A 14,219-nucleotide genomic window follows, 5' to 3' on the forward strand; every position below is an offset into this window, starting at 1 on the left:
AATAATTAGCGAGCAAGTCCGGTACATATTTAATTCAGAGAATCGACTGATCCACGTGCCTAAGCTCGTTGAACACCTGCATAACTGGATTTTTTTATCGATTAAACGTTGATATAATAGAGTGTCCGAATAAATAACCACTTTAATAACAATCCTTTTGATTTTTTTCCTAGCATAAATTTCGTTTTTACCACACTTGCGTTTCTGCAATGTTATATTTCAGTATATAATATAAGAGGTAAGAACACGTTAAAGTGAAAAAACCGGATTCAATGTACGCATGCGCAAACTGAACACGAGCCATGCACCATCTGCTCCTGGCCGGGGTACAGGGACAAGTCTGGACGGATTAGTTAACCGTGTTCAGTTTGAAACGAAGTGTTCAAGCAAGACTACAATCATGTTTCTGTTCCTGATAATAACTGTTGCTATGTGCATGTTCACGAACATCGTTGGGGCTCAGACAGCTCTTGATACAGACGAATTGAGGACGATAAAAAACCAACTGAACTTGCTGATGGAAAAAAGACAACAGGATTACCAGCAGTTGGAAAAATCACTCTACGAATCTCTAAAAGGAAGCACAGACCTCGATGCGTTGAAAGAAGAAATTCAATTAATCAGGTGAATATAATATTATGTTTTTAAAATATTAGCGATTAATTCTCTAATATCTATAGTTAATCGAAATAATATACATATACACCAACTATTTTTTTGATAGACGTCTATTTGAGGGGTGCAATTTTAAAATTTATCAACACATTAATACATATTATACATTAGTCTACTAATACTAATATCGTAAATATTCTTTTGTCTTCAACCACTAAAAATTACTTTTTCAATTCAATTATAAATTATTAAGTAAAACAAGATTACAACAAGTTTTAAATCTCAAAAAATTTATTTAGATAAATTAATTGTAATCAATGAGCCGAGCTTATAATAAAATTTATCAATATAATTCATAACTATAGATTATTAGATAACATTTTCCATAATAATATATTATTAAAAAGACATACATACATATATTATGATTGAGGACCGGATTTAAATGCATAAAAAATCCTAAAAATATGCTACTAAAAATACTGTAAAATGCTATAAAATATGCATTTATTATTAAATGTGCACTAATGATTCAATTGAAAAAATATTTATCTAAAATTATGTAAAAAAATAAGTATTAATTAACCAAATATTAAAAAAGGTATAAAAATGTTTTGAAGATATAAAAATGTATTTCGTCATCTTCGCCATTTAACATTCTTTATCTTCAATCTATAAAATATTAGCCCACATTAATAAAAAATTAAAACAAAAATTTATCCATATTAATATTATATATGTTGAATATGAATATGTCATTTTATCTTTGGCAATAACGATCAGTCGTAAATTTATTGTTATTATGTGGCTGTGAACGTGAAAATAAGACAAAAAACAAATATATGTACTATAAATAATAATATGCACTAAATATGCATTTAATTGGTAAAACCGTTAAAATAAGTAAATAATTATGTAAAGTAAAATTAATGTTATTTTAATAAGAATGATTTAAATCGAGGACAATTCTCATCAGATTTTAAAAATCTCATTCCAATACATATTATGCATTTTCCATTTGCATATAAATCCCATCCCTAATTATGATTAAGAGTTACAGAATACGATTATTAAAATTATATACACTATTTATTTAACTATTTAAAAATATAATAATTCATACATAAAAAAAAATATATATGTATAATTAATAATTATATACAGTAGTATATAATAGTGCCTACTAAGTATTTATATCAGTATTTTAATTAGGTTGCATCAAAAATGAATAAATTTAACAGTTCACTAAAATTTAATGGGCCAATCATGAGCCGCTAAGATATGTTTAAGGAATCATTACATTTCTATTGATTCATTAAATGTTAATAGTAATTGCTTATGTAATCAGGCATTAAAGTTTATTTTTAAATAATGTAGTACTTATAATCACATATATTTATAAAAATTATAAACGTATGAATCCTGTATAATTTTTATTTTTGCTTGTTTATTTTAATATTGTATCTTAACTAGTATATTGAATAACCATATAAATATACATTTAATCAAATAATTAACGAAATTTTTTATTCTAAGAACTTACTTAGAAAAAAAATAATATATATATATACCTGTATTTATTACGAAAACTCGAGTGTTTTGATCCTAATTAGTATCAACAATTTAATAAAAATTAATTCAATTTCTGTTTTTTTGATTGAACAGAAGTAATGATAAAATAAAATTATCATATAACATAACAAACCATAACAGATTAACTTTCAAATACTTTTAATCGTTTAAATTTTATAATTAATATGTTGACTATAAATTCAAATAAAAATTAAAACATCGTAAAAAGTAATAAAAATACTTATTACCTACCTGTATTAACTTCAAAACACAAAGTGCAGTGATCTTGAAGACAGTCCTGGTAAAATACGAGTTATAGAGAACAAAATAATAGTGTGGATTAAATGTGAAACTAAAACGTTAAAATCGTTACACAATTCCACGTGCCTGGAGTAACAGTATTTTTAGAAACAACTAACTGGCAAACGCAACGAGTTATTTACAATGTGTCATATAGTGTTAGTTTTGAAAATTAAGATATTACACATATGGCATATCTCACTGTTATAGATATAGCAGAGTTAAAAAATTGAAAAAATATAATGATATAATAAGTTTCACATGAAAATAAAATATCACAATATTATATACGTATTTATTTCAAATGATATTACATATTCTTACCGATAGCTTAAGATTCCAAAAATTATGCTGCATTATTCAACTATTTTATAAAGTCTAAATTCGTATTCTCAATTCCAGATATTACAAATATTTTAATTGCATATAATATATATAATGTATTATATTGCATTAGTTTCTACTTATTAGTATTATAAAGAGGTTCAAATAAAATTGAATACCAGAAATTAGAATATAATTGAATTTGTAAGGCATGTTTTAAATTATTTTTTAAATATAGTTTTGTATACTCGTACATATATATGTTATATATATTCATCAAGTATCAACCAAATTTACTAATCATAGTGATTTATTAATTAAATAACATTTAATCATCACGTATCCACCTATATGTATGCATTACTGTTATGCAAATGCTTTCGAATATCTAACTAACCTTGTCCATCTATTTTTTGAGTGTTGTTTGATTATTATGAGATTCAAATTTATATTGTGTTAAGATTAAAATTTTCATTTCTTATGTTATGATATCACTAAATTGTCTACCAATAATTTACAGAACTGCTAAGTAATTATTTATTGACCATAATAATGTGCGTATGAACACTTAATAATCAATTTCAACATTATTACGCATACATACATGATAAATATAGATAATTAGTAATTTAACGTTTTTAACGTCATATTTTAGCAAATTTAAACAAAGTAATATATTTAAATGAATATACTACCTTTATTATTTATTAATATCTTTGTTGAGTTACTTTAAGCCAGTATAAGTCTAGGAATCATAATATACGAAGACAAAATAATAAATAGGTAGGTATTTATTATTACTTGAAAAATATTTAGTTTACGTTGTAATTGTTTAAAATATATCATTTTTTAACTAGATGTCAAGTTATCAAAATATATTAATTACTGTATTGTTTACAAGTAACAACATTTCTTGTTAAATATGAGAGTTATATATTTAAATTATTGTTTTTTTACGTATGGTTAACATAACATTTTGAATATTTACATAGAATGAAAGATGAAATAAGGAGTAAAATTATATATCGTATGCGGATGTTCACACATTGGCGTGTTTATTTTTAATTGTTAAACAAGTTACACAAAGTTAACGCTCGTTTTGGGGTTATGCTCAGTAAAAATAAATACATAATATTATTATTCTCAATAATTAAAAGTAATTTAATATATTCATAGGCTTTTCGCAGTATAAACTATAATTACGACCATTACGTTAAGAAAAGCAATTTTAACAATTCGGTAACACGACTACTTATTTTAATATTATACCTAAATTTCCATACGGAAAATGGATCATATTATGGCTATTATAACTTAATATAATAAATAATTTCAGGTTAAAATTGAATTATTTTAATTTTAAAATATCATAGGTAATATGTTTGATTGTCTTTGTATTAGGGATGAACATTTTAGGATGGCCCATTCTGGTAACGATGGGATCCGCGATAAAGTAGCCGTAGGATGGCTAAAGGAAGTAATCGGTGGTTTGAGATCAGAAATGCAAGCAGTGTGGTCGGCCATCAATGAAACGGCACAGATTCACAAGACTGTAGCCATACAAAACGATCTGCAAGCATTAAGAAATGACTTGGATTCTGACCGAAAAGATTTACAAACAATGCAAGGAGAATTACTGTCAGTTAAGAAGAATGTCGAAGAAATATCAATTAAACATTCCGAATTAGAGAAAAAGATTAACACCATGGCTAAACATAAAATCGCAGTTGATAAAGTGAGTAAAATTAGTAATTATTTCTTAAATTTATAAATATTATTAGAGAACATTCAAGTAGAAATGCGTTGATTTCGTTTGCGTAGCCACTTAGGTAAATATAATAAATGAATAAAAGAAAATATATATTCAAATCGCTAGTGTAAAATTAATGTAAGAAAAGTAATTTCGCTTTTTAGGAATATTTAAAGATTTTAGATAGTTATAATACAAAATCATATTGAATTAAATTACCTATTCAGCTGTTTGCAATGCGTAAATAATATTATTAACGCTATTGCCTATTATAATCCCTGTAATATGCTATGTATGTACGTATATCATATATTCGTGCTCTTTACAATTTAATAAAAAAATAAAACACTTACACTTTAAACGCATATAGCAATGGAAATTTCAAAGTTATATCAAAATATATTTAACAACAAAATTTAACAAACAAAAAAAAGAGGGATCAATTGTACCTTAGAGATAGTAATAATTATTATCAAACCATATGGCTAACGTAGGTGTACGTCTGCCACCAAAAAGAGTATCTACTCGCGCATTGACCAAATGGCGTTTTCGGTGATTTTTTATTTAATGGTAAGGATCAAAACGAACGCATATAATGCTGCCTAATCGTATACCTGTCTATTATAATATTATACGAGTATACCTATAACAAAAGCGAACGCGGTAATAAAACATAACATATATAGAGTCACGTTTATAATTATTATTGTATACGTTTTCCAGAAAAACAATGAAAACGACGTACAAACAGCATACAACAACATTTATAAAGTGAGTGTTTGTATACTTACATTGCTTACATATTACATTTATACACACATATACTCGTATATATATAAACCTAAAACAAAAACAATGTATTTCTCGTTCCTATTATTATACACATGTAGTGTTGGGTAGTAACATAAAGAAATTTACTCGTTTTGGTTGCGTTAATTTTTACTAAAATAATTCTTTACATTTTATATTTATCTAGGTTTTAACGCTATAACGTTGACTAAAAATTTTAAAGGTATTTATAGTATAGACGTTATTATTAATATTCACGATTGAATAAAAATAGTACATATATCAATACATATTTACTTCTCTTACTTCTCTAACTATTTAAAATTATACATCGTAGTTAAAAACATAATTATTAATTACTATAGTAGGTATTTTAAATACAACAAATCACTTTTTAATAGAATTAATCAGGGTGTTTTTTTTTATAATGTAATAATATTTACAAACTTACTCGATACACAAACACTGCAGTCTTCTATTTTCACCTGCATGTATTATGCAATGAAATATATACATGTGTATAATACCGGTGTTTGTTTTTTTTCGAATGCAGCAAGTGGCGTTTGAAGTTAACGAAAACAACAATAATGACAAGCGTCTGAGGACAAACGTTATCACCACAGTGGTGACGGATCAAGAAGCACAGGAGCTGGAACAGCTAGAGTCATCGCGCAAGTACCTCGCTCACCGGATGGCCCGTCTAGAAAAGCGCATGAAGGGTGTATTGTACAGAGAGAGCGCGGCTGTGGAACGGGAAAATCGACTGTCACGGCTCGAGGCCGATCTTAACGCCACCAAAGAAGCGTTGGCATTTAATGCCACTCGTCAGGAGGCCACGCAGGATCGGCTGCACGGGTCCTTACTGGAGCTGTTGGAGAGCGTGGAAAACCTCGATGATCGGGTAGACGCGTGTCTACCGGAAGTTCGCAAAGAAATATCGAAAATCGAATTTACCGTGGCTCGGATAAACGCGTCCGTGGCCATCATTAAGGAAGATCAGGTGAGTCCAGTAGAATATTATACTATCTGCTATGTACCTACATCGTATTATTATAATATCTCAAAATTCCCACATACATAATTTTGCAAGTTAAAACTTCGCATTAAAATCAAAATGTCAACGAGTAGTAGAATCTACCTATTTTTTTGTTCTCTACTCAATATATACTATAATAAATGAGTAAATGACAATGTAGTGTTTAATAATATATAAGTACACTAGTTAATACTCAAAAACTCAAAAGCACTTATAACTCGGGCAACTATTACGTTCTATAAACACATAATGTTTAATTAAAATATATTTGTTCATAATATTTTGAGCAGGATTAAATGGAAATGAACAAATGCAGTAAATCTTCTTATGTAGTTATGGATGTCATAGGAAATTTTAAGCTACCAGAAATGTCATTTCTAATGATTGTTTATGTTCACACATATTTTGTTACCTTTTGATTAATTAAAGAATAAAACTTATTTAAACAAACTAATATAAATATATTTAATATATCATTGGAGAGATTAAGCTTATAAAAAAATTCAAAGTTTAAGAATAAAATCGAACTAAAGAAAAGTATTTCAAACTTTTATAATACTAATGAATTAACACTATACCTTATCATGCGCTTTATATTTACACGTCATACGTAATAACTTTATTGTAAGTCTGCAATGGTTATGATTTCAGAACAACCAAATGTTAACTGCAAAAGCTCTCGGAGAAGGGATGTCGGCCATACAAAGAAAAATGACCAAGTATGACAACGAAAAACAAACCGGGAAAACGGTTACGACCCACCTTGTAAGTAAACTGTAGCGATCACTACTTATTATATACTATCGGTGCTTATACTTTTACCGCAGCTATACGTATACCCTATTTCAAATTAATTGACAGCAGGCGTTGCAATAATGAATATTATGTTGTGGTCGATGTATATATATAGGTACTTTTGATATACCCTAAAATCGTGACGGTACATCGAGCAGAGTTATTTTTGATCTTTTTGATTTTAAATTTTCCGTAGGTATATATCCAAAAAAAAAATTTTTTTTGAAGTGTTGGCGCATTGTTTGTCCATTTATTACGTTTATAAATTATAATATTATGTCGACATTTGCACCCGTACGCAATTCGCTGAATAATTTTCATCCTGGTCGACAAAAAACTGGTCCATTATCATCTGCGGTGATTTCATAGATCGCTATAATATTATTGTATACGGATAATAATAACGTATAGGGGCCCCTGGAGCGACGCACACGCTACCCGACGGCGGCAGGTGGTTAGTGTTTTTACCATAATATTTGTTTCGTCCCGACGTAAGCACGAGGTCACAGTCGGCGGCGACGGTCAGGTGCTACTCACACCTGCCCAATTCCATATGTCGGACGAACCGGCTCCTTGTAATACACTCATTGTACAGCACGCACGCATTTATTAACTAGAACGCCTGTAATAAATAACATAATATGTTGGTATAGTGAATTATGAACGTTATTATAATATGCACGTACTTGAATGATAAACAAAAATAAGGTTGCACAATAATATTCGAACAGGACAACTATTAAAGGAGCCATATTCGTTGGACGTACAAAATTAAAACAATGAAATATACGTACAAATGTTGATACGATATGTATGGTCGAAAAATTCAATGAAACGGAAGTGGCGAGCGCTCGAATTACAAAATATAATACGCATTATGCCAAAATTCGGCTTACTTTTTTCAATTGTTATTTCGAGAAAAAGTTAAGAGAAAAAACGGTTATAAAAATAAAATAAATTTTTAACTCGCATACGGCTAAATCGAACATATGCGATAGACAAGTAATTATAATTTTACACTCGTTGTTATATAATCATGATTATACATATTTTCGCTAACTAAATAAGAGTTTAAAGAGTTTTTATCGCCACGCTGAGTAGAAAGATTTATGCAATATGATTCATCATATATTCATACATGCTCCTACTTTCTTGTTCAATAATACAATTTTTCAAAATCTGATTTTTGAAATTTTCTGTAATATTTAAGGAATGTTTTGTAGAGATAGAACCTCTATTTTTTAAATGAGAATTCTCTTTTCTACTACTTAAAAATTATTAACCGGAAATTTTTTTTGAAAATGTTGACATAATATCAAAATTTGAACGAGTAGTTTTTGATTTTATTGACTTTTGTACTAAGGAATAAAGATAATAGATCAATGATATTGGATTTTTAAAATTTGGAGGTTATGCTCACAATTATAGTAATTAATATTAATCATTCAAAATAAATAATTAGTAAAACTAGTCCAAGTAAAATAAACACTAGACCCAATACTACATCTATTTTATATTATTGTAAAACCATTTTTAAAGACAATAGTTATATCCTTAGTATAAATATTTTAATGACTGAAAAATTACATATTCAAATTTCAAAGTTGATAAATACATGGAATCGTTCTTAAAAGTTATACACTAAATAATTTACAGTAATAAAGGGCGATCTCATTTGAAAAACACAAGTTTGAATCATCTCCTTCTTTTTAAGTAATACCTACGTTCTTTTTAAGTAGAGCCAAAACATTCAAAGACTTAAAAATATGGTTTTTAAGTACCTATCTATATTTAAAAATATTGAAAATAGGAAATTGGATAAATTCATTATTAGATGAAAAAAGGAGCGAGCATGCTTGGAGAACCATTCTGTATATATTATGTATATGTATGTGCTTACATTAATACATAAGTATGGGAAAACATTTTTTTCTTCGCATAAAATAACGTTTTATGATGGTATTTAATTATATTACAATCTATTAGCAGGTATTTTAAAATCCAGAAAAATAAAATATTTTTTTATTAAAAAAAGTACCTATTTTATTTATACAGCTAAACAGTTGTCAGTTATTGTTATTATCCAAGATCGTACAATATCAATAATCATCAAATTGTTTGAAATCATTTATGTGTTTAGGTTTTAAGGTACTATACTCGTACCTATACATCGCCGTGGCCACCATTAATAGTTAATTAACATATTTTTGCATATTTTAAATTGTTTGTGTATGAAAATATTTATAAAATTGATTTCGATCTAATAGAACCATTGTTTTTGTTTTTAGATAATGAAAGAAAATTGTACGGAATGCACATACGTAATCGACGAATTGGCCACATTGCAAAATTCATTCGAAAGAATTGTCGACGGACTTCCCAAAGGTATGTGAGAACTATCCCACATTTGTCAGTGCGTGTATAATTATAAATATCGTATTATTAGCATTTAAATATGTACAATTATTTTCATTTTAATTTAAAAAAAAAAAAAAAAAAGTTTTATACATCTGCAATAATAGTCGTATAAAATATCACAAGGGTAAAAAATGTAAAACGTGAGCGTAGTAAATAACGCAGTACGTATACTCCATCTTAACATTCTTATGTCCACGCCTCAAATACAATTATAAAACAAAATACACTCTTTAAAATAAATAAAACTGTGTTTTACCTAGAAGTTAGAATAATACATATATATATATGCACTTGTGTTAAAATGTTTTACATATTAATGTATAATATTATAAAAGGAATATGATAGAAGACACATGTAAAATTTAAAAAACTGGAATTGAAATCGAAAAAGTCCGTTGAAAAAATTCTTGAAGCGTAAACTATAAATAGGGTTGCTTCTGTTACCCTGCAGCAATATAGAAGTATTCACTAGTTAATTATTTTGATCGGTTAACCATATCGAATATGACTGCAGGTGGTTTTTGTATTCATATTCATCCGGTTACTATTGCATTGTTTCCGTTTTCCATGTTTATATATGCGCGTCATGTAGTAAAATAAGAACACGTATAATACTATTAACTAATTACCAGGTATAGCTACTGGTATGACTAAAGGTACATTCATTATTACATTATAAATATACCTTCGTCTGAATAAAAATTATAAAATTTTCTTAATTATCTAGTCAGTATTTCCATAAATGTATAACTAATAGCTTGAATTTCACGTTTAAGGAATATTTAAATATTATACATAAAATATTATTTATAAGTTTTAACTAAACATATGCCTGCCTATACATAGTACATTATGTGTACTATATATATATTATTTTAGATGATATTATATAATTCTTTGTGTTTCATTCACTTCCACGAAATGTTAAATTCATATTCTGACATAAATATTATAATTTTTTAATAAACGCAAAAAATAATAGATATATCTATCTATCGCGTTTTTTGAAGCTTTCTGCTTTCTATAGCTTAAAATAAGGGTTTTAGTAAAAACTTGAGTTTTGAATAATGTCTACATTGTAAAAATACAACATATTATTTTATTTATCCATCATTGCATTAATTAATATTAATTTTTAGATATATTTTAAAAAGTAGGAACATAAAATATGCAAGTAATTTTTTTTTATTAAAAATTATATGTAAGTAATCTACCTAATATGAATTTAGGTATATACACTAAATACAATATTTATATTTTACAAAAATTAATGTTTATTTTATTTCTAACATACCTGTTTATCAATTTAGGAATATATAGCATATTGCTTATAGATTTTCTCAAAAGTTATTTAATTTATTAAATTTAAATATATAATCAAATGTTTTATAGATTGTTCTAAAATGAAATCCTCGGGAACGTACCTCATAGCACCTGATGGAAAAAACCCCTTACTGGTTCAATGCGATATATCAGATGGTATGTCTTGGATCACGGTACAAAAAAGGACCAATGATCGTCTCAAATTCAATAACAATTGGGAAGAGTATGCCAAAGGATTTGGAAACTTATATGGTAAGTGAATATCAGAATACTTAATACTGAGTAATATTTAAATTAATTTGTAAGTGAATTTAATGTGTATAATTTTGTATTAAATAATATTACAATCACCTATATATTTGGATTCGTTTAGCACGTGAATTAATAATTTTGTCAGTTCGAAAAATATTGAGATAGTTGAGAACATTTAAATGTTATGTTTCACATAACTCCTTTAGATTCTACAAGGTCGAGCACAATGTTCAAAGCGTTTTTATTTGTGAATAATTTTTACAATTGACACCCCATGGGTCTTCAAAACCAAAACATTATTGTAACCCTTACGAAAACCAAATAATAAAGAATACCTACCTACGGTTAACGGTATTTTTTCAAGGCTTTACTGAATATTGATGCGCAGTTCAAAATGTATTGTTAGAGAAATTCCTAACATACATATTACCTAAAATTACAATTTGGTCACCTACTTACCTATAATATATTAATATTATAGATTATGGTTAGATATTATGTATGGGTATATGAGATCAAAACAAAATTAATATCTATACGACAACTTCTTAATTAAAAGAAAAAAAATACAAATACTCAAACACCTACGTAATTATTTTCACAATACATTAGTTTCATTAAATAAACTAAAAATATAAAATAGTTCACTTTTATAATTCACACATGTGTAATAGGTCTATATAAACCTATTGTCTATGCCTACGTAGGTACTAGCTATTCTCAATACAAACAAACAAAAAAAATATGCTGAAAATGTGCCGTATTTTATTTTAAATTATTTTGTTATTTTGTATTCACTCATCCCTTTTACGTAATTGGGTGTTTACTTTTTAAGTTGCACATCACTCATGCTTATATCCTGTGTTTAAATAGAAAATAGTTAAAATTATAGTTACCTATAGACTATAATAGTCACGACATGGATCTTTCTTTTAAATGTTACCTGTAATTCATTGACGTAGTTCACAGTCAACTGTATAAGTGATTCGGTACCTAAAAAAATAAACTATACACATCAATTCATTGCACCATACTCAATTATTATAGAATAAACAAATAATGGACATGGTCATATATTATTAAAATCTATAGCTATTTAATCGAAAAAAAGTAATCTATTCTAATTCTAATATTTAAACTGATAAATATACATTTTACTTCAGAAAAAGGTTTGTCCTCGTGAGCTCCCTTCTTATTTTTCTCTGTATAGTATATAAAGTACCTATAACACATAGCAGAGTAGACGGTATTTATAAATATATGTTTTAAATACAGAGTATAGAAATATAAATCATTGGAATTTAATGTAAAAACATTAATCATACATTTTATTTAGGGAAAATTAAGCTAACTTTATAAAACTTTTAAAGAGAAAAAGTCCCCACAACCGACTATTGTACCAATCTGTCTATTGCATAGGTAATGATTTCTAATATAGACGTGAACTCAATATTAATATAGACATCACTATCATGAGACCATAGACGTCGGGTGATCAAATATATCACCCAGGGGGGGGGGGGCTTGAACTTACTTTAAATTTTCAACGTAAACGTATCATTTTGAGGAAGACTCTGCCCGTCTGTCCTCCACCATTTACCCAATCAATATTAATGGCATTCATAAATCAATGCTAGAACTAGGTACTGAAAATTATGCTAACTTTTGTTGATTCAATAGTAAATTAATGACATTTCTAAATTGCCTGCTGTATTGTACTATAATATAAATTGTGGTTCACAGGCGACTTTTGGCTGGGGAACGACGCCATCCACCGGCTGACTGCGGACAACGCTTCTTCACTGCGCGTCCAGATAACCGACATTTACGGTAACGATTGGCGGGCGGATTATGCGAACTTCGCGGTATCGAACGCCACCGATGGTTACCGGCTGGGCATTTCAGGTTATAGCGGTAACGCCTCTGACGCGCTGTCCTTCCAAAACGGTCACCGGTTCAGCACGACGGACCGCGACCAAGACGACAGCGCTGCAAACTGCGCGGCTAACTACGAGGGCGGCTGGTGGTACTCGCGATGTCAGCACGCCAACCTCAACGGCAAGTACAACTTTGGGCTGACGTGGTTCGACACCAGCCGCAATCAGTGGATGGCGATCGCTGAAAGTGAGATGAGAGTCGGACGTCCGGTGTCCGTTCAATAACGTAGATCACCTATTATAATATTATGATACAAATTATACGATAATATGTATATGTATTTATAATACCCGCGTCCAAGCGGCGTTCAACCCATACGTGTGCTAGTCAAGTGAAGACAATGTTGAGTTTATATTATTTATAAATGCATAATATTGTCAGTTTAATTTTAATTTTTTTTTTTATTGAATTTTTTCTATTTATATGTTGAACTGATTAGGTAATAGTTTTGATAATTTAATTGACATCATTCAACTTATTATTTTTTTTTTCAATTCATTTTGATGTTAAATGTTAATAATTATCACTATAGTTTGTAAGAAAAATAAATACACCTTTAGATTTAAGTTGAATTTTAATATAAATTGTACATATAACTTATAAGTATAATTTAAACAAACATTTTTCTTTTCTTTTGTTAAATTTTGATCTCAAAACATGATCAATTATCATCTAAGTATTTTAAAACATTATTCATAGTTACTGAGTTATGTTTTTTTTCTATTATTATACATGTATTGAATCACTGCACATAATTATTATGTATTAAACAAAAAGCACATTTTTTTTAATTTTAAAAGCACTGATATAAATAAAAGTACAAAAATATAATGCTCAATACAATGGTACATAAATAATTTCATAAATAATATCTTAATTTATAATGTTCATAAAGTACTGAATACGACATAATATGTTAATATTTGTTATGTCAACAATAATAAAATTTGATTATATACTATTTTAATAATTTATGATACAATTCTATAAACACAGCCAATACTTGGCTTGAACCTTCCATAAAATTAAAAATAATAATTCAAACAATCACAAATATATAAAAGTATTATTAAATTAGTATTAATAAATAATAAAAAAACATTTAAT

The 14,219-nt window shown here is 27.8% G+C and overlaps 1 protein-coding gene across 1 annotated transcript; it reads left to right on the forward strand.

The window, feature by feature from the left end:
• Window positions 1-280: 280 nt before the first annotated feature.
• LOC112601534 (protein scabrous-like) lies at window positions 281-13,531 on the forward strand. The gene is made up of 8 exons (XM_025349220.1): window positions 281-624; window positions 4,213-4,546; window positions 5,285-5,332; window positions 5,904-6,350; window positions 7,038-7,151; window positions 9,470-9,566; window positions 10,992-11,174; window positions 12,918-13,531. The coding sequence occupies exons 1-8, from the start codon at window positions 281-283 to the stop codon at window positions 13,334-13,336; spliced, it is 1,986 nt and encodes a 661-aa protein (XP_025205005.1). The 3' UTR covers window positions 13,337-13,531.
• Window positions 13,532-14,219: the final 688 nt, after the last annotated feature.

Source organism: Melanaphis sacchari, unplaced genomic scaffold, assembly GCF_002803265.2.
Source record: "Melanaphis sacchari strain LSU unplaced genomic scaffold, SCAv2.0 Contig79_pilon_pilon, whole genome shotgun sequence".
In the NCBI taxonomy this organism is placed as follows: domain Eukaryota; kingdom Metazoa; phylum Arthropoda; class Insecta; order Hemiptera; family Aphididae; genus Melanaphis; species Melanaphis sacchari.